Genomic DNA, 24,206 nt, shown 5'->3' on the forward strand with positions numbered 1-24,206 from the left:
CCACGGTGATGGTCTTTGTGTCTGCTTTTAAGGTGACTGCTTGCCGACCGTGCTTATTTTGTGGGGCGTCCGGATCCCTGCAGCTCCTTCAGTCACAGAGCGCGGAGGTCTTGTGCAGCAGAACCACAGAGTGGGGGCTCGGTGGGTTTCACCTTTCATGAGAGCAGCCGCTGTTCCCTTAGGATCTCCCCCCGTGCCCTGCTTTTGGGTTCTCAGTCTTTGCAGATTCCTCTTCCTCTTCCCAAAACATCCGTGTGTCCCGGGGCTCAGTTCTTGGATCGAGTCCCTCCTCCGTCTCCTCGCACTGCCTGGATGCCGTCCTCCATCCGTGGCTGTAAATGTGTCCTGTTAGCGGATGACGCCCACGTTTACACCCTTAGTCCGGGTCTCTCCCTGGGCTTCAGCCTCGGATCCCCGCACCTGCCTGTTGCCATCTCCCCTTGATTTCCACACGTGCTCTTGAGCAGTGGCCTCTGTGTCACTCGGTGACCTCCCCATTCTTCTTGCTGCCCAACCCAGAAGTCTTAGAGTTGCCCCCTGCCTCTTCTTTCTCACCTGGGTTATTGCAACACCCAACTGGCCTGTCTGCCTCTCCCCTGGCACCTCTGCAATCTCTGCACACCACAGCCGGAGGGCTACTTTAGAAGTGTCTCTCTTCTGCCCGGAAGACTGCTAGCTTCCCATTGTACTTAGACACCTCTTCGCCAGGATCTCTGAGGCCCACTGTAAACCACCCCCTTCTCCCATGTTACCTGAGACCCCATCTCCTGCCACTTGCCCCCGGCACATTCCACTCCAGACACACTGGCCTTCTCACGGCTCCTAGAGTACATCAGGCCTGCCCCGGCTCCTGCCCCAGGGCCTTTGCACTGACTGTGCCCTCTGCCTCTGGCTCTCTCCTTCACTTCCTGAAGGTTCCTAGGTCTTCCTTGGTCACACTGTTTTAAAATAGTACCCACCTCTGGCCACTCTGTCCCTGCCACTGCTTTATTTTTCTTCATAGCATCTTCACATGTGGCATGGTTGGTATTTGTTTTATTAGCCTATTGTTGATCTCCACGCACTGGAATACAAGCTCTGTGAAGGCAGAGACCTTGTTTTGGCCACCGCTAGATCCTCAGGGCCTAGAATGGTGCCTGGCACATGCCAAATGCCCGGCAAGCATTTATGAAACGCATGAATGTGCTGTTTTGGACCCACGGCGACCTTCTGAGATGGGTACTGTAACGGAAGGCAAAATAAATTGCCAGAGGCACGTAGCAAACAAGTTGGCAAAGCTGAGGTTTAACCTCTGTCACTTCGACTCCAAAGTGCTTGTTCTTTCTGATAACCTGCATGGCCTCTCATTTCTGGATGCTTCTGAACCACTACCAACTCTCTAGAATGTTCCTGTGCTTTTGAAGCCATACCGTCTTGATTTTGTTCACCGTTGTCATCCAATACTCGAGTGCCTGGTTTCCACAGAGCTCGTGCCAGTCACAGAAGGCAAAAGGAGGGTCAGTGCCTGGTCCCAGTCCTTCCACCCTCACCTTTGAGCAAATCCCCCACGGCACCGTGAGTTCTTCCAGAAAAACAGAACGTTACCAAATTCTTTCTTGTTCTTACTCGTATTTGCCAGACTTAGAGCTATGCCTAGCACAGAAGGGGTACCTGTTAATAGCTGTTGAAAGAATGGTTGAAAACGAGGAGCTGGGAGAGTTCGAGTTTTTTTCTTCTGTTTTGTTTTTAATTCACCAAAGACGGACTTGAGCACCGCCCATGTTAGGCACCTCACCAATATTCGGAGAATCACTGGGGCCCCTGGGGCCTGTTGGAAATGTCAGTTTCCACCCAGAGCTAACGGGGTGAAGCAGGGTTGGGCATCCGATCTAGAAGGAGTTCGGTGGGACTCACACCTCGAGAGACCCACTCCCTGCTGCCTGGTGAAAACACAGACTACAGGAGAGACAACACAACTGGACCATCGAGGAAAGGGTGAGATTTGGGTGAGCCGACCGAAAAGCTTTCCACGCAGGGAGAACTAAAAATCAGACGTGAGGCTTGTCTTGTGACGCTTGAACCGTATGCCCCTGCCACTGCCGTGAACATAATTCTTTTTTTTTTTTAATTTTTTTTTTTTAACGTTTATTTATTTTTTGAGACAGAGAGAGACAGAGCATGAACAGGGGAGGGTCAGAGAGAGGGAGATACAGAATCTGAAACAGGCTCTGGGCTCTGAGCTGTCAGCACAGAGCCCGATGCGGGGCTCGAACTCACGAACCGTGAGATCATGACCTGAGCCGAAGTCGGACGCTTAACCGACCGAGCCACCCAGGCGCCCCGCTGTGAACATAATTCTAATCACTGCGCCATTTAATGTGCCTACCCTGTGCTCCTCTGTTTGGCCCTTCAGTCTAGGAATGCTTATTGATTTTTCACACCAACTCCTCAGTGCAGGGGGGCAATACTGCCATTTTACAGATAAGAATACTGAGACCCAGAAGGTTAAATAACTTGTTCAAGGTCACATTAAGTGCTGGAGCTGGGTGGGGTTCGAACCAAGATGCAAGAAACTTCAAAATCCTGATCTTTCTGTCACTCTCCCCTACTGCCCGTGAAAAGGTTCCAGGGATTCAAAGAAACGCAAGAGGTTCCCAGGACATGCAGGTAACTGGCAGAAATAAATTGAAATGAGTCAGGTTTTCTTTAAAGCTTCTTAAAAGAATGATGGTTCTGACAACATTTAATTTGGGTAGGAAATGCTTTCTGAATATACTCCTGACTTTCCTGGTTCTATTTTCTTCTTCCACACAGGCTTTATCCAATGATTGTTTTGTTGATAAATTTAGTGTGCAGTTGAGACTTATATGTAGATTGTACCTTCCCTCAAAGGGAGAGAGGATTTTATAGTTTCCATTCATTCTCATTAAAATCGGAACATTTGCATCTTAACTTTTACATCTTGTTCCAGGAATTTTAAGCAGTCTGATTGTATGGAAGTGGGTCGTATTAATTGCAAATGGGCCAGACATCTGTTCACTAACACGGAATGATTTTTTTTTAGCTCTATTTTGTTTTTATATATGATCTACCAGAGCGATTAAGTGAGGGCTGTCGGTGATGCTGTTTGAAGACTCGGATTTTCAGAGACTTACCGTGTAACCATAAAAATAAATTTCAGAGTGAATCTTTGAAAGTTCTTGAGCTGGGAGTAATTAAATGTGTTAGAGCTGATGGAGTTTTACCCACAGTCTATCGGGGAGCCGTTTTCCATCCTTGGAGGCTCTGTTGGTCTGCTGCTCGAGAGCCCAGCTCCAGTGGGGTCCAGGCTCTGGGGGGAGTGGGGGAGGGGCAGCACCGATGTCTTGTGTCTGCTCCCAGGGAGGGAAGGAGGAAAGGTGTGTGTCTCAGTGGAGGAACAGGATCCAGGCTTGCCCGTGGCTGGTTGAATAGGCGAGTTATTTGTTTCCTGACAGTGCATTTCTTGGAATACTAACTCTTAAGGAAATTGACATGTGCCGTAAGTTTAGGAAGTACTAACTGGTTCAACAAAGGTAGACAGAAGGTTGCTTTTGTTAACTTTCAAAATAAAAGTTGTTTTACCAGCACAAATGGGTTTATTCGGGAATAGCAGAGAATTGCAACTGGGGACATGCAAGCTGGGGCAAAACCACGGGCCAGTGCAACGAAGAACGGAGAGCAGCGTTGTCTTATGAGAAGGAGGAGGGGCGCTGGGAGAGGCTGTCCTGAACGGAAGCTCACTGGAGATTGGCAGGAGTTCAGGGTGACGGCGGTTTCTCACTGGCCGAGTGCTGGGCTGGTGGCTCTCTCGCGGGAGATGTCTCTCGCGGGAGATGTCTCTTGCGGGAGATGCAGGGTCCGTCCTTCCCTGTTGGGCCTGTGATCACGATGCTCTCCTGGTAAGGATGCCTCTGCTGGCGTCTCTGATTGACGATTCTTCCTGTGACTAATGTTGAGTAGTACGGCTCTCCCTTCTGGCCACCTGAGTCTGCTTTCGCGGTCTCCCTTGATTCATTTCCCACTTTATTGCAGTCCTTTTCAGAACGTTTAATATGCTTGCGCATACCACGAATCTTCCAGGTGGAGGAGAAGGGATGCGCCGTTTCCCCGACATGTTTGACCGCGGACCCCTTTCCAGGGAATACACTTTGGGAGATGTTGTCATGGTGAACTTCCCAAGTATTCTTTCTCATGCAGGAACCGAAGAACCTAGTTGAGGGCCGTCGTAGTCCCTCAGTGTGATGTCCAGTCTCGCTTCTGCAGGGAGGTTGCCGCAGCCACGTTGCCACTCTGGACCTTTCGGGGCCTGGCTTTTCTCAGAGTTGTGGGTCCCAAGCCAGGGTGCCAGTGGGGAAGCTGGGGGCTCTGTGCGCCCACGCGTGTCTGTACCTGGCAAGGAAAAGAAAGTGATGCGTGGTTCAGCATCAGTGATTAGGGAGGGACAGCATTTGCAAAAGATGAAAAGGATTCTGGAGTGAGTGACATTTTTCCTAGTTTCCTGACCCTGCTCCGGCGCCTGCTGCCTAGAGGGCTTCAAGTCAACATTTGTCGTACGAATAAATTGTTAGGTGCCCTGAGGCCTCTGCAGAAAAGATCTAATGTTGACGGGCCATCATATTCTGTTTCAGTTTAGGTGCCAAACGTATATAATCTTCCACGCCTTCTGAAATCAAAGGCGAAAGCACAATAACCTCTATTTCTGCAAATACCAGATGTCCTTTTCATACAGAAAGACCCACAGTGTCCTGCCTTGCCACAGAGCAAACGTTCCCGGGCATCATTATTCCAGGAGTGGGAGTAGATTTTAACCAATTGATCCAAACCTTTGCTGCATGTCTCTCGGACCCAGTGACAGCCAATGAACGTAGGGGGTGACGTCTGCTACCATGGAACCGAGCGAAGCTAGTTGACTCACAAGGCGGGGTGAGGCTGCAGTTTGAACCTATGGCCTTGACCTCCTTAACTTCAGGCCTCGGAAGCACCAGCACCACGATAATGGCGCAGTACCTGTCTTCCTGCCGAAATCCCTCTCCTGGTGCAGAGCTGCGATGTTTTCCCCGCCTGCTGCAGAACAGGGCTTGTTACCCAAAGGAAGGATCACTTGCTCACCCTTAATATGGAGAAATCATTTAGAGCACTTAATTTGTGTTGACTCTTTATTGGTGCACTATTGCAATTAAGTTAGATTAATGAAAGGTAAATTTCAGTCTATACATGAAAAAAAATCTCTTGTAAAGATCCTAATTAGTATGTGTGTTTATTTAGCCTCTCATGGTTTAATTGCATCCCGTCCTGCTATTTACAAACAGGCATCATTAAAGAATAATGAGCATGTGAAGAGCATTAATGCTAGTGCAGATGAGGTAACGGGAGGTTGGCCGGGGGCGGCGGGGGGGGTAGGGGGTGGGGGTGCGGGTACGGACGGGAAGTCTGCCGGTTTGCGTTACTTCGAATGGATGGAGAGTGCAGAATGCCCCCACCCCCACCCCCCGGGGCCAGGCCACACGGGGAGGACGGAGCAGACCTGTGCCAGGAGCCAGCTCGTCCTTTGGCCACAGAGGGTCGGGCTGCTTCTGATTTGTTCTGCGGTGTCCCCTGTACAGGCGAGCATGGACTGGCACGGTCGTCTTGTGACCTCAGCTGGCGGCGCTCAGGCGGAGGCTTTCTTCTCAGCCCTGCCATGCGGGACACCTGCACCTCAGATCGGCAAGGGTTCCCCGGGATGCCAGAAAAGCCTAAAAAGCCCCAACTGTGTGACGTTCCGCATGGAGTAGCCTTTTTCTTTTTCTTTAATGAGCGAACGTAAAGTCAGTTGAGAAATCGGCTTATACATCCCTGGCACCCCAGTATCTCATCCCAGTTTTACGTAACTTGCAGTTGTTCTTGGAGTTACAGAGCAATCTTCACTTCTTTAGGTGGATGTGGGATCATTTATATTCTCTTCCAACCTGGCTTAAGGCTGAAAAACCTGAGATTCCAAACGGGACAGCACTACAGCAGAAGGAAAAGAGAACCCCCCCCCCAAGATCCTGAAATAACAATACATTTCGTCGTTTCTTACAAGACTCTCTGATTTGGGGCATAAAAGAAACGTTTCTCATTACTAAGAAACCAAGTATAGGTGTAGAGGCAGTAAATCTGAGGAGGAGGAACAGGAATAGCACCCTGGTTGCCTAATGCTTGCAGGAATAAGGCTTCCAAATACCAGTGCCTCGGTTTCCCTTTATGTTCTGGTTATCCCGGCAAACAGTTTTGTGAATGTGTTCTATATAAATGCAAATTGCTACTACTCAAACTATATTAACACCTTAGATTTCTCTGGGTGAGTCGAAGTCCACGGCTCAATTTATTTAAAATTGGGTTATAGGAATTCACAGTTTTCACTGCATTTTATGTTTTTCTTCAAACAAACTACAGTTTAATTTTAAGCTACCCCAAATAGAGCCCCTGCCCCGACAGAAAAAAGTTTGTCGGTATTCTGACTACCGCATGTATTTAAGGGCACACAGCTAGCTGCCTTATCAAACAGAAGGACCAGCCAGGCTTGTGTGGATGTGTCTTTTGTTGTTGTTAACTTGCAACTGTTCCATTTTCAGCCCTCAGAACTGTGGGGCATATTTTCCCATTCATATTAATTGGATTTTAAAGTGACCTTGTCCCTCTATTGATTTGAATTAAAATTTCCTACATCAAGGTCAAGTTGGCACACATCCTACAGTCGAAATATTAAAAAGCCAAGTACGGTCTAACAGGGTATCGACACAAGAAGTAGAGATGTAACGGGGCCAAGTTTGCCACAGACGGCACCGTGGGTACCATTCTCAGGCAGGTGACAAGCGGCAGATCTGGCCAGGGACCACCTTCGCCTGGGCTTAATCTGCCTCATCAGAGGCAGAGCCCCTGTGTCAGTTCCCAGTCCTGCCTCCCCGGGGAAGAGCGTCCCTGAGCACTTCAGAGCCCAGATCGTGCCGCTCGGGTGCGTGGGTTATGACGTTTCGGCTCCTGCGAATTTACACGGGCTTCCCTGAGAACCAGCGACTCTTATGCTCGTTCGTGAACTTGAGCTGTGAATCCTAGTCTCCAGACTGCCCATCAAGCATCTCTCCATTTAGATATTTCAGAAGTACCTTAAGCTTGACAGAAAGGAAGTGGTTTTCCCCTCTTCTTCCTCATTTCGTCTCAATAAAGAGCAAAACTGTCAACCTGATGCTCCAGCCGGAAACCTAGACTTTTCCTTAGCTTCTAGCTGCCTCTTTCTCACCTCGCGTCCAGTCTCTGGCACCTCGTGTCCTCTATGTCCTGAATCCATCGGCTTCTCACCATCTCTACTGGCATCGCCCCTGCTCAGAGTCCCCGCCTTCCTTCTCTCAATGCTTCCGTGAAGCAGCCAGGGGCGTGTTTTGTAAAAGCACACAGCAGACTTGTCATTCCTCTGCTGAAAACCCTGTAGTGGCTTCCCGTTTCTCCCAGACTAACAGCAGAGGCCTTACCAGAGCCTCAGGGGCTCCTCGTGGCCAACCTGGCCTACCTCTACCCAGCACGTGCCACCTTCTCACCCGCCCCACCGCTCCCAGGATGCCCAGTCTTCCCCTGCTTGGGCCTTCACACAGGCTTCTCCCCCAGCCCGGGCTGCTGCGCCCCAGCACTGACACGGGCGAGCTTGGTTTCTGCCGAACTTGAACCACCCCCTTGTCTTTGTCGCCCCGTGCGGTGAAATGGTCTTACATTTGTTTGCTGTCTGCCCAGAGCTGCCCCCACGAAGAATGTCCATTCGTGAGACGTTGTGTCATTCACTCCATCTCTAAGCCTTAGAACATGTGGCACATAGTGGGTGTTCGTTGAATAAATATTTAAGCGAACTGAACGATCTGATGTAAATGTCACTTTTTTCACACGTAGGTGTTACCCAAATCTCTCTTTAAGCTGCCCCCCTTTTCTTCGTTTCCTTCGAAACTTTTTGCAAATCGTGTTCCTTTCTTTATACTAATGTGTTGCCTGTCGCTGTATAACGTGTGTTTCTTTATCTCTGTGTACTCGAGGCCTGGCCTGCACACAATCCCTATTTAACAAAGAACCGTTGGGCGGAAGGAGGGCGGGAGGAAGGGAAGAGCAAGGCATTTGTGGTCCACGGCAGCTCTGGGTCGTGGCCATGTGTCTGTCTGTCCTTCTGCCCCGCTCCTTCCTCACCCCTTCATCCCTTCCCTCTCTTCCCACACGGCCTCCTTCTCGTGCTAGTGCCGTGCTTCTTCCTGCTCGTCTCCACATTCTGCAGTCCGAATTCTAGAAGGAGGCAGTCCCATTGGCCTGGCCAGGCTGGGCAGAGCCTTCCCTTCCAGGGCCCCGTATGGGGTCGCCCTCGGACCGGTTCTGCCACTGGGCCCCCCCCCTCCAGTGCAGGAAGCAGGTCAGCTCGTGAGCTGGAGCGATGCGTGCAGGGGCCTCCCTGCCGGCGTGTTCAGTACAGGGTATGCAGGAAACATGCGTGTCGTTGAAGACTCCCCTTCACATCTGGTAGGAGAAGCTCGCCATGGTCAGTGTGTTCGAGAACACGGTGGTCAGCTTCTCCTCTCGGCAGCTAACCTGAACCCCACTGCAGGCACGTGAATCTTTCTGGAACTGGGGTCCCCGGTTTTCATGCCGGCCGCGCGTTAGTACCCCTCCTCTTTCCCAGAAGAGCTGTTAGGACGTAGTTGAAGATATAGTTTATAAATTAAAGTGAGTTAAGTTTTATTTTTGATGATTTGGGGAATTTTTCATAACGCTGCAAGGGGAGCCCACAGGTAGCTGGAAACCCAGATCGGGATGGACAGTCCACTTGTGTTCACTCTGGTTTTTAACCCCGTGTGTGAATTTGTGTTGTTTTGATGGGATCGCCAAGGGTGCAGGGGTAGGAAGATGGTGAGGAAATTTACAGTTAGTGTGTGAAAGAGGAAGTTGTTTCCTAGGCCATCCCTGTCCTGAAACCTTTTGATGAGGCTTGTCAAACACATCCGTGCTCTCTGGCACAGTCCCCTCTGTCCAGGGCAGGTCTAAGCCTAGAAGGGAGGCAGGGGTTCAGGAGGATCAGGTACCCGAACATTAACATGGGTGCTCTTAGCAAATGAGTCAGAGTCATTCATCAACAGTGTAAGCCACTAATGCAAAATAGCCTCCTCTTCTCAGGCAGGGTGTTTAGTAATTAACACCCTAACTTACACGTAACTTACACCGCGTAGCAAGGGCCGGTGGTGACCTGCCCCCCCTCGGGACCTGATACCACTAGCTGTCCCGTTCTCATAAAGGTTCCGCGTTAGAGGTGACACAGCCAGAGCTCCCCTGGGCTGGTTTTCCCAGGGCCACCCTGCTCTGTACGTGGCAGAGGCAGAATTTGAACTTGGGCCTCTCCCTCCATGACCAGGGCGCCAGCGGGGGTAGCCCAGCCTGACCACTGCTGGAGTACTTGCCGTGTATTAATCCCAGTGCTGGGCACTGCACGTGTCTGGGGTAACTTCTCTCACAACAGCCTTATCCTGGGTGCACAGGTGAGAAAATGGGGGCTTCACAGGCCAGGGAACTTGTCCCAGATCATGCAGCCGGGAAGGGGCAGAGCTAACATCTAAACTCAGGTCTCTTTCTCCCAGAGTCCATAAACCGAACGGCCATGCCCTCGGGCCCTGCTGGCCAGTTGATTTTCTGACTTGTTGGGAGACAGGATCTGGAGTAGGGAAAGCAGAACTCCCGGCTCGGGGCATTGAGGACTCTGTCTCAAGTCTGGGCTGTACCTGGGGTTACTTTCCAGTTTCGTTTTTCCTTTCTTCTCTTGCATTTCATTGCGTTGCGTTGATCATCGGAGGTATAATTGATCCAACCCTTTGAGCAAGAGGAGTGACCTTCAGCCTGGAAGAACATCCATCTTGTCTCTGACAGTCCCTCACTTTGACCCCTTAGTTTCCAAGTCACATAGCCCATTTTCTTTTTACGGTTCGATTACTGTCCATCTCACCGCAGTGCTGGTGGCCCCCCCTTCCAGGCCACTGCCAGCCGGTCTGTCTTCTACACCTCAGCTTTGCCGGAGTTTCAGCCTTTCAGGGCTGGTCTGTCTCCACTTCCTCGTAGCTGTATCCCGTTTTAGCATTTTCCTAGAAGGAAGCAACAGCCACTTTCCCACTGCTCCTCTTAGTTTCCAGTCCTGCCGTGGCTTCTCGAAGCCGGCTGTCGGGAGAACAGTTCGCCCGGTGTGGGTGTCGGGACCACACATACCTAGCAGCTATGCAGAAGTCAGAGCGCTAAGTTTTGGTTAAAAACCACTAAATTTAGAGGAAACAGGTGCTTTAATAGGGTCTTGTACAGATGGGGTCCAGAGTGTGGGTATAAAGCCACTTGTGAGGGAAACCAGGAGTCGTCTGAAGCGAGGTTTTGAGCCACTTACCAGAGTCCCAGAGAAGACGGCCGGGTGGCTGCAGGATTAGATGAAGCGAGGCTCTGTGGTCGCCATTTCTTGTGATTTAGGGAGACCGGTCATGGGGTAGGCGTGGGAGGGGGACAGCAAGAGGCATGCTTCTGACCCTGCACAGAAAAGCGGGGAACTTGGACTCCGATCTTTCGAGACCTCAGCTTCCTTCTATTAAGAATGACGGTAAGACACCTAGCCGGGCTGCACCCCAGGGTTCTTTGGCACATCTCTGTCCTTGTTCTGGAGTCAAGTGGTAAGGCTGCAGTCCGCGGGGGAAGACCTCCAGGAGACAGGGAAAAGACTGGGTGGCACTGGACATTTGTTCCAGGCCACGTCTAAGAACATCTTTTGGAGGAATGTTCCGTGAAATACCATTTGGGGATTGCTCGTCTATACAACCAGCCCCACTTGTCAAAATGTGTGCTAAATTGGACAGATGCCAGACCAAGCACTTTCTGATTGTGCCAGACAGCTTAGTGATGGAGCACCCCCCCCCCCGAAATTCTTCCTACGCTGTGAGCCCCACGTACTGTGGCACTTATGTACCCTGAAATTATTTCAGGCACACGCTGGTTTTATCACCTCCTTCAAGGCAGGAGCCATATTCGACACTCCTTAACCTTCTTTAAAAATGGGGGGAGTTGAGGGGCACCTGGGTGGCTTGGCTTGGTCGGTTGAGAGTCCAACTTCGCCTCAGGTCATGGTCTCGTGGCTCATGGATTCAAGCCCCGCGTGGGGCTCCATGCTGACAGCTCAGAGCCTGGAGCCTGCTTCTGATTCTGTCGCCTCTCTCTCCGCCCCTCCCCTGCTCATGCTCTGCCTCTCTCTCTCTCCCTCAAAAATAAATAAAGATTTTTTAAAAATTAAAAAATAAAATGGGGGAGTTGAAGAAGGCCACGCGCGTGGCTCAGTCAGTTAAGCATCCGACTCTTGATCTCAGGGTCATGAGTTTCAAGGCCTGCGTTGGGCTCGGCAATGGGCATGAAGCCTACTTACAAAAAAAATGGGGGAGTTGAGAAAACTGATTTTTTTAAGTCCTTTCCAGTGCTAAGGTTACACGATCGACTCTGTGTCCTCGCCCAGGACGTGTAGGTATTCGGTAAATGTTTACCGAAACCATTCACTTTATCCTTTTCTTTCTTTGGAATTAACACCAAGAGGAACGTTCTTAATAACACCATACTGAAAGATAATTACTTCTGAGCCTGGGTAGAGATGCCTCTGTGGCTCTCCCTCCCTCCCCATCCCCCACCGTTCTAACCACACTTTGACGGACATCACTTAAAGCACAGCAGACGTCAGTTAAAGTACAAATTAACATATTAAGGGGTCTGCTTAACATATTTGACTTTTCCCGTGGTTATACTTGGAAAATGACATTTGATGATGACTGTATGGTTGGCTTCTCTCCTTCCCTCCGACCCCCCTGCTCAGCCACGTGACCTTTGTCTGAAGGGACAGAGATCGTGCTACCCCCTTCACCTCCCACACGCATGCTTTATGCTTGCTCAGGGATGCCGGATCCGGGCCTGGGCTCCCCATGCAAATGAGCTTTTTGGTCCACTCACCTCCCCTGTATCCTAAACACAGATACTGTTCAGTTTCAAAGTGCCTTTCCCTCTGCACACGCCCCAGGGGAATAAGCTTTTAGGCGATCAGTTTCTCTCAACTTCTAAGCTCTCGTGGTCTGCCAGTATAGACAACATCTCAACTACCAGATTTGGTAACTTTGTGGTAGGCAACAGTCGGTGGCTGAACGCAACTAAGTGTTTTTGCTGTTATCCTCAACTTTCCTCCTGCTTCCCCTTATCTTGCGACTCGCCTTGCCATCGTGAACTAGAAATTCTCTTGCTGGGCTACGCGCCTTGGTAGGCAACCACTGTGAGACCCCATAGGGAAGACCACCGACGCGGCCCCAGCTGCCCAGAGCACAGCTAGCCTGACGAGGGACGAGGCCGTGGCAGCATGTCTAAGGGCACCTCCTTGGAAGGCCAGCGAGCGGCTGGGAGGCCCACTGGCTTCCTCAGATTCCTCACAACTTGCCATTTGAACCCTCACGGGGACAGACACAGGAGTAGTGAGTGAGCTCTCCGGAAATGTGCTGCTCGGTATAGAAGAAGTGTTACCTTGGTAACAGCAAGCCCGCTTCATTACCAGATGGCATTAGCTTTATTTTCGGTATCCCCGGCAGTTGCCAGCAACCAGCCTGTAGCCCCGGTCGCTGGGCGTGTCGCCTGTGACCGTGGCCGGCGTTGGCTACGCTGTAGAACCCTGTCCGTGGGCTGGTACGCGACACCTTGCTGAATCAGTCTACCGGAACTGCAAGGTCAATACAGCCTGGTGCATCCAGTTACCTTCTACGCTAGAGCAGTCTAGACAGGTGAGGAGGTGAATCCTTGCAGAGTGACGTGAGGGCTGGAAAGCCCGTTAGAGAACGTTCGTTAAGCACCATCTCGGTGGAGCTCCAGAGGCTCCCGCAGCCCTGTCCACCACACCGCACTCAGGAGAAACAACGCCGACCGCCGTCTCGTGCTGTCGTGTGCCACAGCGGTAGCCACGTGTTTCACGTGGACCGACTCGTTTGATTTCCTCTCGGGCCCTCCGACTTCCGCAGCTGAGCAAACAGGCAGGAGAGATTGTTTGCCTTCCCCTCAATCACACCGCCCGGTGGCAGACGTGGGAAGGAAGCCCAGTGCACTTGACCTGCACACTAAATGGCTTCTTTTGGGTGTCAGCAGGGTCTGTCTAGATCAGCCCACGTGACAGCTTCATTCACATCTTCCGCTAAACTGCCCTGACCCTGGCCCTGACTCGGCAGCCGCTCATCGGAAGGCACATTTTTGTTCGGACCTCAGGGCCCAGCCCGACCGTCACCCCTTCTCTGCAGCTTCCCTTTAGCCCCAGGAGTGATAGCAGAAGAAGGTGGATTAACGCCAGTGCCAAGTTCGCTGAACTGGAGGCAGCACCCGTCGTGGATCCGGCTTTGACGTTAACCGGCTTCAAGCGATCTCACCTCTGCCAAGTCCAGGCGAGGGCTTGGGCCGAGTAGCGGCAGCTGCCCCTGGGATGCACCCTGTGCCGGGCCGGTTGTGCAGCTTTCTCAGCGCACCGACTCCTCACTGCCACCCCGAGGTGGGGCTGTCGTCGTCTCCCCTGGGTTGGAGGAAACTGACCTTCAGAGAAGGTAGATGACCAGGCTTTCCAGCAGCAGAGCTGAGACCCGAGTGCACCCGCTTCCAGGGCCTCACTCTCAGGCTTCAAAGTCGCATACGTAGTTTCGTTATGACCATGTTAAAAATTCAGAAAGCCATAAATCTATGCATATTCAACCTAGATGAACACCAGGGTCCTTTCTGGCTTTCTAAAAAATAAGCATGGGTAGACTTCATAGAGCTTTACCGGTTTGAGAGATAATAAAGTTCTCCACAAACCGCTACAGCCCAGTATAGGCACAAGCTGTGGGGGTGTTCGCTGTCTAAACGATTACAGGCTAAGGGAGAAGTGGACAGGAAAATATTGAGCTAATTCATATTCATAAAATGGAAAAGAAAAATTTTAACCGGTCAAAATTATTTGCCTCTCTTGCCCTGATCGTGGTCGTGAAATGCCATTTCCCACTGAAAAGTAGGACTCTTGGAGGAAACGGCTGACTCATGAGCTCGGGCAGGAATCGTAACAAGACAAGCCTGGAATGCCCTGCACCAGAAAGCAAGGCACAGAGACTAGAGTGTGCCGGAAGGACTCAACCAGGGAGATGCCCCCTGGCCACAGACAGGACAGTGTGAGCAGCAGTAAGACTGTGAGGCTAATAATCGCATCAGATACAGATACATCAAATGTGTTTCAATCCACGAGTTTATAATGATGTTGGGTGGAAAACTGAGCCGTCTACACGGGAAGGAAACTAGTGAATTGATGTGTTGTTTCAAAAACTGGTAAATAAAGGGAAAGAACGGAGCATTTATCCTGCCTCTCCTCCTGCGTAATAAACTCAACCACTGAGTAGCCGAATCGTAGATGAGGGGAGGTTTCTCTTTATAAAAGTGTTCCAGCTGATAAATGAAGACGGAATGGTCACCCTGGTGTGTGGCCAGCACAGACCCCTGGTGAATTAATGGGTCAGCAGCTGCCAGCATCACCTACCGAGACACCCAAGCTTGCTCGCCTCCTGTTGGTAGACGGTGACACCGCCTGTGAACTCGTCGAGCCAAAAGAAATCACGCTGAATCTCCTCTCCTGCCAGTTTACAGGAAGTACAGAGTGAGGAGGCACGTGTAAAATACACCATGGGGGCACCATCAGCAAAATCCAGACTATGGAGAACTCTATGGAAAAAAAACTGACCCAGTTTCTTCAACAAATAAAAGGGGATGGGGTGGGGGGGGGGCAGGGTGGCGATGGGGAACCTTTAGGCGAGCCTTATGAGACGTGTCAGCCCGTCACATGGTGTGGACCGTATTCAGATCCTGGTACAAGCAGACGTTCTTAAGAGTGGCATCTACGAGACCGTTGAAAATTTGAGCCCTGACCACTTCAGTCTTGATAATATTGGAGAATTCTTGTTGATTGGGATGGGGGACGGCATCATAATCTTGTGCGTTTTGCTTTGTGCGCCTGTATCCTTTAGAGCCTCGGAAGGAAAATGTTTACAGATGAAACAATGTTACGGCTGTTACCTGTTTCAAAATAACGCAGGAAAAGGGCAAAGTAGGTGGGGGTAGCGGTGAAACCGGGTTTTCCGGGAGCTGTAACTGTCGAACGGTGGGTCTGTGGAGGTTTTTTGTTTTATTTCACTTACCTTTGTAGATGTGTTTAAATCTTCCATAATAAATGGGTTAAAGAAATTAAGGGGCGCCTGGGGGGCTCAGTCCTTTGCGCGTCTGACTTCAGTTCAGATCATGATCACACGGTCCCTGAGTTGGAGCCCCCCATCGGGCTCGCTGCTGTCGGGGGCTGCTTTGGATCCCCCGTCTCTCCCCGCTCTGCTCCTCCCCCACTCGCGCTCTCTCTCCCTCTCTCAGGAGCAAATAAACATAAAAAAATAATAATAATAACTAAGTTGCTCCCTCCAGAAGGGGGTGGTTTTACTTTTGTTTTGATTTAATGGCACCCGTTGCTGGCAAGACAAGAGTGAAATAGTTGCATTCGTACCTTTCTGGCTGGCATAACCCTTGTGGTTCATGGTTGGCTGGCAGATTGTATCAGAAGCCTTAAAATAGTTGTCCTGTTGGCCCCAGTAATTCCAGTTCTACAGATCTTCAGGAAGTCATCCCAGACACAACGAAGATGGTGAACAAAAATGCACATTGTAGTGGCACCTGGGTGGCTCAGTTGGTTGTGTCCGACTTCGGCTCAGGTCATGTTCTCACAGTTTGTGGGTTCAAGCCCCGCATCGAGCTGTCAACACAGATCCCGCTTCAGATCCTCTGTCCCCTTCTGTCTCTGCCTGTCCCCCACTCATGCTCTCTCAGTCTCTCTCTCTTTCTCTCAAAAATAAACATCTCAAAAACAAAAACAAAAATGCACACGGTAGGCATGTTTATATTAGGGAAAACTTAGAAGCAACTCATGTCCGGCAGTAGGAGAATGGTTAAAGAAATTATAAATAGACCCACTAAGTAGAATGCTACGCAGCCACCATTTTTGGAGACTGCACGGCGATGTGTAACGGGTGCTGATGTCAGAATTTTAAATAAAAATGTGATTTGAAATTATATGTATGGCTTCAATTACAACCATGTCAAAAATTCAGAAACAGTAGCTCGCTCTTTCCTCCGGTTTTATTCCAAAGTAATCGATTTACACCACTGTGTAAGTTTGATGCGAAACGATTACCACAGGAGGCTCAGCTAACATCCATCTTCTGGAATAGAAGTACCAGAAAGAAGAGGAAAAAAGGAGAGACTTCTCCCTGTAAAGAGAACTTGTAGGATTTACTCTGGAAACTGCTTTCCTGCACATCCTGCCGCAGTGCTAGCTGAGGTCATCGTGGGTGATGTTACCTGTAGTGTAACTGGACCATTGTGCCCTTTGCTCGCCTACTGCCCCGCCCTCCGTCTCTGGCAGCCACAGGTCTGGCCTCTCTTTCTGTGGAGTCCATAGATCTTGGAGAGTAAAAAGGTTGAAAGGAAATCCCCGCCCGCCCCCCCCCCCCCCCCGCCAAATGTTAACAGTTTAGAAGGGCAGACTGTGAATGATTATTTTCTTCCTCTTTACTCCAATTTTCGATTTTCTATAGCAAGCTTGTTTATTAGTTAACTTTTTAGTATTTGTTAGGTTTAAAGTATCAAAAGTCACTCTTAAAAACAACAAAAAGGGGCGCCTGGGTGGCGCAGTCGGTGAAGCGTCCGACTTCAGCCAGGTCACGATCTCGCGGTCCGGGAGTTCGAGCCCCGCGTCGGGCTCTGGGCTGACGGCGCGGAGCCTGGAGCCTGCTTCCGATTCTGTGTCTCCCTCTCTCTCTGCCCCTCCCCCGTTCATGCTCTGTCTCTCTCTGTCCCAAAAATAAATAAAAAACGTTGAAAAAAATTTAAAAAAAAAAAAACAACAAAAAAAGTTTTCCATATAAAATATCTAGTGTTTTTAGTGTGTGTTCTCTTTGAATTCCATCTTAAAAAGCCTGAGAAATGACAGAGGCAGTTTATTGGTTAAAGTCAGCTAGACTTTAGTTTTTTTAAGGAAATAATTGCTTAGTTATCTCTGCTTATTCGCGAAGGGCGGTTGAAAACGGTGGCCCTGTTGGGAAAGGTGTGTTGGATTTCCACTGCAGCCCAGTGAGAGGCTGCTCATTCCAGTGCTGATGATTACAAAACCATTAATTTGATTCTTTTCTTTCCTCCCCCCCCCCCCCACTAGAGTGCATGTAAACTAGAGAGAGCCGTTGCTCCTACCTTGGTGGTTTATTGACATCCTTCAATAGTGATTTCCAGGGATACAAGAAATGGCCCATGAAATGCTACGTGGTATACAATATTTGAAAGTACTACACAGAAACGAGAGGTTTTTATTAACACTCTCTCAAATGTAAATAAGGCTATCCTATCTTTTTCTTACACTGTGTATAATCCTGGGCCATTTTAAACATACAAAAATAGAGGGCTCCTCTCAGCACTTAGAAGTTCCTGAAGGAACCAGATACTAGGAATGTTCGCTGCCCCTCCAGGACTAGTCGAGGAAAGAGGAGGGTTTTTGATGTGGACAGTTGGTTAGAAGCTGTGGAGAACAGGGAAATAAGGAGAGGACGGTTGAGGGCGGCATCCACAGAAACAGAGTGCATGTTGGCTCGTGGAGTTAGGATTGGGGCAGGCGGTGGGAGAGGCGGGGGGCAGGGGGCACCTGGGGGGCTCAGTCAGTTAAGCATCCGACTTTGGCTCAGGTCATGATCTCACAGTTTGTGAGTTCGAGCCCCGCATCGGGCCGTGTGCTGACAGCTCAGAGCCTGGAGCCTGCTCTGGATTCTGTGTCTCCCTCTCTCTGCCCCTCTCCCACTTGTACTCTGTCTCTCTCTGTCTCTCAAATAAATGTAAAAAAAAATAATAATAATTTTTTTTTAATTAGGAAAAAAAAAGGATTGGGACAGGGGGGTCTTTTGGGGTCCATCCTCTGATATTGGAGCCTCATCAAACAACCCAGACCGTGGGCCTAGGATAGGTCGTGTTCCAAGTATGCCTCTAGGGTCTCATCTAGGAAATGAACACAAGAGGCTTAGCAGAGTATTGGCAGAGTTACGTGAGCCCCTGAAAGCAAGGGAGGTGCCGCTTCTAGTCTTAGTGCCCAGCCCGTCCCAGCAAGCACGGCGGGTTACTTCTTCCCTGGCGTTATAGGAAACTGCGTGCTTTTTTAGGTGTGTGGGTTTTGTTTTTTATCCTGAATACATGCTTCGTTTCTAACAGAGTGAAAGCACTTAATGGATTTCCAGGATCGTGTCCCTTTTTGGAGACAAAATTCAGCTACTTTCCATTTACCTCCAGAACTTACTTGGTGTTGTGTCTCCACCTACTACCAGCTATTATAAATAGATCGCTGAGCCAGGCGGGCATTTGGCACCTGCCTTTCATCTCTCTGTTGTCGTCTCTACATAATCCTTGTGCGTACGTGGGGCCACGAAATAACAGGCAAACAAATGCGTTTACCAAATCCTGGGATGCCAGAATCATAGATAGCCTTTGAACAGATCATCTTAAGATAGAACCAAATAGAAGGAAATTTTATTTTATCCATCAAGTAGTAAACATACGGAACTTATCTTGAGATTTAGAAGCCAAAAATCTGAATAAATTCGGCATAGGTGGATAAATGGGGACCCGTCCATCCTGAAGCAACTGCGGGAGGGCCTTGTTCTCAGGGCTGGTTCATGAACGTTTGAGGATGTCTTCCCTCAGAAGGCCCTCCGGCACGTCCCTCTGGAACAAGAGGGAGAGGTGACCCTTTCCTGTTCGCATCGTCTTGCCCCGCTTCCTGCATTTGCATGTTCGAGTGTAAGCTCTCATGCCCACGTGCACGTGTTTTGACAGGTGACCTTGGGAAAGGTGTTGAAAGTGATTGTCGTCATGCGGAGCCTGTTCATTGATCGAACAATAGTTAAGGGATATAATGAAAATGTCTACACGGAAGATGGCAAGGTAAGCGTTCTGGAGTCTTCTGTTCTGTTTCCCTTTATTTCCCGTATCCCAGAGCAGATGTAGTAGAGTCCCAGATGAATGACATTAGATGCCAGCAGTCATAGCCGAAATGATCAGCCAGCATAGTTTATCAGTAGGAAGATGAACGTTGCACAGAAAAACATTTCTCTCTCTCCCCCTGCATTTTTCATCATGCTTCTGCTTGTTCCTTTAAGCCTGATGCCCTTAGTTGAATTTCTAATTTATCACCTTAGACCCCAGTTGCCTCATTAAATGTGTCTTCTGAGGAAATGGATTTCTTTGTCTTTTTTTTTTTTTTCTCTTTTTTTTTTTTTCCTTTTTGCCTAGTAGTGCAAGCACATCAATAGCCCAGGGTTGGGCATTTTTGGCATCTTGCTCTTCCTAGAACCATGAGGAAACTTCGAGTTAGTTTGACACACAGCCTGCTTCTGATCTTTTTCCATGAAACTAACGAGGGGCCCTGAGGAAGTCGCATATCCACGGCAGTATGTAGGGAACACAGTAATTGAAAAAAGAGAAGTTATTTCCATGGGTGATTTGTTTCATAGACAGTTCACCCGTGTGAACCCCTAATTTCTCTCGACTGCACACTGTCCGTATGGCTGTATAGCAAGCATCAGAGGATGCTAATGGGAGCTGACAGCCTTCGTTTGTGTTTGCTTCCGGAACGTAATGAGCACTGCTCCGCCTGAGATGCCCACCCAGACACACCCTGCCCACTGCTTTGCACTAAGCCTCTGTCTGCCCCTCTCTCCTGAGCTCTCCCTTTGCTTCGTGAATCCCCGTAAAAATTCTGAAGTTTGTTACGGTGCTAGCCCCGCCCCGTCCGACAGCCACATTATAATGAGGACAGAACGTTCTTCCAAAAGTGGCAAAGGTAGCTTAGCACATACCGGTGTGTTGCTCAAGAGCTGTGTTTTGAACAAGTGACCCCACATTTCCACGTCCCACTCAAGTGTTGTCGACGAGGGAAGCTGCTCTCACTTCAGGGACTCTGCCAAGTTCTCGGATGTCTCCCCATTGAAAACAAAGCATTCCTCGAGGGGAGGTTTCTTGTTTCTCTTTCGAAACACCAGAGTGACTCTTTAGAGCAGGGATGGAGAATAATGTGCGTCATCAGGGCGGGCGTGTGTATGATTTGTGATCCTGTGTACGATTCGTGGACTCTGGCGGCCGTTCTGACGAGCAGCTCCAAACTGGTTAGCCTCTGCAGAAGCAGCCCCAGGGTAGCACGTACCCTGGCCAGGAGCCCCCGCATCACTGCTCCTGGCCATTGAGAGTTGTGGTTCTCGTTGCCTTTGTCCGAGGTTCACGACTCCGTAGTCACGGCTGGTGTGAAACACAGCCCTTGCCGTCCAGGGTCTCACAGGTGCACTGGGGACAGAAGGCTAGAACCCTAGAAAGCTAAGCAGCGGTAGCGACCATGCGATAAGAGATCCAGACTCAAGAGAGGAAGGAAACATTCTCTGATGTTAGATTCTGAGGAGTGAGGTTTTACCTGCTTTGCCTGATCCCTTTCACGTGGCATTTAACTGCCCCGTTCCGGAACTGTCCTAAATAAGACCCGGAACGCACTTGGCACTTTGCCACCTAGTCCGTACTCAGTAGATAACTAACGTCCTTCTTACTCTGCACCTAAACAAGGGACTTAGAAAACAGTCGCGAATGTACGTCTCTAGGATTTCTCTCTGGTCGCTCCCCTTCAGGGGCTTCCGACCGTCCCCCCACGCCATGGTTTTGTGTATCAGCCCACCCACGAGGATCACTCGCGACCTGTGTCTAGGTGGGACCTCTCCTCCCCAGGTGCACCTCACATTCAGCCTGTCACGCTTCCTCCCGAAACTTGGTTTCCCGCTGCTGTTAATCGTACCCCACCTAACCACTGAAACCGTCCCCTCCCTCAAATCTAGTGGATTCTGGCGATTCTCTCGCTTAAATCTCTCCCAAGTTGGGCCCCGCCTGTCCTTCCGGGTTCTCATTTCTCAACGGAGAGAGTGCACTGGCCTCCTCGTGCCTTGTCTCCAGTCTTATTTCCCTCCCACGGCCTGTCCTTCCCTTGGCTTCCAGAGTGGTCTTCCCAGGATACACAGCCAAGCACATGACTCCTGTGCACCACCCCGCATTGCCCAAAGCAGACAGGAAGGTAGACTATTAATAAGTGTTGAACACGAAGCAGGCCACAGTCAAAACGTCTGAGAAACACGGGGTTAGGGAAGGGTCAGTAGGCGTTTTGACCGTAGAAATTCCTAGAAGCTTTAGGTTGCTGAGTGTCTTACGAATCTCCCTAGAGGAGGACATAGTGTGTGATGTTTTCCCAACTTATTTGAACCCCAAATTCATCGTTTCTCCCTTTAATCTCACAGTACATTGTGACAGTGGCGTTGAGCAGCAATGCTTCTGAAAACCCTGGCTTCTAGAATAAAATCCAAGCTCCTTAGCAATGCATAGAAATGTCGAGTGATGCGGCCCCTGCCTTCGTGGCCTCGCCTGCCGTCCGTCTCCATATGCAAGCTTCATCTTCCAGCCTTTTGTGCCGCTTGGGGCTCCCACGACTCTGTCACCCGTCTGCACCCTCTGTGCCCTTGGCCTGGGATGCTTTCTCCCCCTTGTCCACCTGACAGACTCACTCTGCCCTTCACACTGACCTCCTGCCATCCTCTTTCTCTTCCTGTCCCCATTTTCCCAGGAGCCTCTTGTACGAGCATGGGCTCTGGAGACACAGGCCCAGGTGTGCGTTCGAACGCAGCACAGGCTAGCTTCCTCGTGAACACGCCCATAGCGTTTAGAACGGTCTTTGTCCGGGATTAGAACTAGCACCTCCTGGTTATTTGTTTACGTTTCTATCTTGCAATTGATAGAAACACCAAGATGATTCCATATGTTGACCTTGTAGGTGTCCTGCTGAGCAAACTTGGCCCACAGGGGTAACAGAGTCCTAGGTTCTGTCTAAGTCAGACTCGTTCAGCAGACGAGGAGACTGAGCCCCGGAATGGTACAGCGACTTGCCCGCGGTCACACCACGCCAGGCCTCAGACCCCGTCTGCCAGGAGCACCTCAAGGGCCCCGACTGTGTCCTGTGACTCTGTCCCGGGGCTGTGCCTCGGTGCCCGGTGAGCCGGAGAAGCCCGGTAACATACGGGAAGGGATAGCCGGAGAAGCCCACGCGGGATGTGAAAATGTTTCAGCAGGGATGGAAAAGTGGCGAACCAAACATCACAACAGGACCCAAGGAAGCAGCAGGGAGTGAAGTCATAAGTAAATTAGAAAATGAAGGAGGTACATACACACACGTGTGCACATGGCACATGTCTTCCTGGTGAGAGATTAGCGTGGGCTCCCTGCTCATCAGGACCCCGAGTGTGTGTCTGGGAAGCTGAATTCAGCTATGATTCACATCACACATGCGATACTGGAGGCCTCTCGCCGCGTTTTACAGCTGCGCACATCGGCCCAAGTGGTCAGCAGGGACCCTAACACTGGGAAGAGTGAGATCGAGAGGACCGAGTCGCTGGTGGTTTTAAAGGTACATTCACCTCATCTGGCCAAGATGCCCTCAATCGGCTGGTCTGCCCGGAATCGAATCCTAGCCAATTTGATTAGCCCCTTCTTTTTTTCAGAGCACTTTACAAAACCATGCAGACGTTATTAGCGTTCTATTTTCAGTACTGATGCTGGTGGATGTGAATCTATATATATTTATATACACGTAAGCATCAGGGTAATTAATGTGTGGAAATGTCTCGCCTACCCCAAAGAAAACGTAACCTTTGGAAGGAGCCGTGGGAGCTCGGGGTGTGGTCCACAAGAACAGATTGCTGCCTGCAGTTTTGCTGTTCCAAACCTGCAGCCCTGTGTTTGCTGAGCTGGTGCCCGGGTGCTGGCCTGGGGGTAATCTGCTGCAGTCTCAGCACAGCCACTGATACGGTGGGTGTGGCTTGGAAAGCCACCGACTTGCTGGGGCCTGAACCTGTCCGACCGCAGCAGGTCTGTGTCCCCCAGACCCCAAGCAGCCCGCACGTCCTGAAAAGTTTAATTGGCCCTTTGGTTGCAATAGTGGCCCAGCGCCACCCTCCCCGCCATTTCCAGACCGGGCAGGTTTTTTCCCGTCAGAATCCCTGCAAGGCTGTCACTTGGCATTTTGCAGTAACCACCGGCCACCACTGCCCTAATCGGTCTGCCTCTTTACCTGGGATGCATATTTTTGATATCAAGCTCCTGTACACTCATTCCTCTAATAAAATACAAAAACGCTTTTAAAACTTACCAACCCGCTATTCACGGTAACCAGGGAGGAGCGGAGAGCCATGACTCAGCATGTTAAAAGGCAGATTTAAGTTGAATACCTGGCCATTGTCCTGATTTTACACCCATCAGACTTAACTGAAGAAATATAAGTGTCTCGGTTGAATTTATCCTATTAGGGGATTTAGGTTATGTTAATGCTATAGCTTCATTAATTACCCCATATCAATAAAAAAGGCAGCTTTTAGCCTCCTAGCGAAAGAGAGGGAGAGAAATAGTAGTATCAAAGGGAACCTTCAAAGACAGCCAGAGCTGTCTCCAGGGTGATTTCTGATCCCTGCATTCTTCCCACTTCAAAGTGGGGTGTGTGCGTGGCAGGGGAGGGGGGTCGAGGGGGCTGGGGAAGCTGGAATCTGATTTCTCTAATAAGTGTTGGCATCGGCCCCGTTTGATATTAGATGCAGGGAACATTTTGATTTGTTATAGCCTTTGAAATTGTTCAGACGACCTTCAGAAAAACGGCCTCTTGTTGCTTATGGGGGAAGGGGGGAAGATGGGGAAGGGGACCCGGTGTAATTCGCATGCAGAGGGTACCCCGGAGTTGTGCTTTCAGCAGTTTTTGGCAACGAATGTCTGTCCTGATGGCAAGTGAAAAGTTGAGCAGCCGACCTGTACCACTACTCTCTTTGGGAAGACTTGCCCACCTCTGTATTCTCCAGGGAAGAGTGGGCACATTAAGAAGGGGACCACGTGGAAGCGGATGGTTTGGAAAACCGGGACAGTCACGGAGAAGTGTAGGACCACTGCTGGTCTGTGGCCCTCCACCCCCCACAGACTCATCACCTGTTGACCTTGCAAGGTGAAGCTGCTAATAAACAAAAGCTTTAAAA

The 24,206-nt window shown here is 50.1% G+C and overlaps 1 protein-coding gene across 9 annotated transcripts in view; it reads left to right on the forward strand.

The window, feature by feature from the left end:
* The window catches only part of MED27 (mediator complex subunit 27), a 234,882-nt gene that overhangs the window by 149,848 nt on the left and 60,828 nt on the right, over window positions 1–24,206 (forward strand). For 7 of the 9 annotated variants that reach the window (XM_053204477.1, XM_027035439.2, XM_053204480.1 and 4 more), the window contains exon 5: window positions 18,946–19,053. The exons of the other annotated variants lie outside the window; for them this stretch is intronic. In XM_053204477.1, coding sequence (XP_053060452.1) covers window positions 18,946–19,053 — 108 coding nt within the window. The remainder of the gene's footprint in view (window positions 1–18,945; window positions 19,054–24,206) is intronic. 9 annotated transcript variants of the gene reach the window in all.

This window comes from Acinonyx jubatus, chromosome D4 (genome assembly GCF_027475565.1).
Source record: "Acinonyx jubatus isolate Ajub_Pintada_27869175 chromosome D4, VMU_Ajub_asm_v1.0, whole genome shotgun sequence".
In the NCBI taxonomy this organism is placed as follows: domain Eukaryota; kingdom Metazoa; phylum Chordata; class Mammalia; order Carnivora; family Felidae; genus Acinonyx; species Acinonyx jubatus.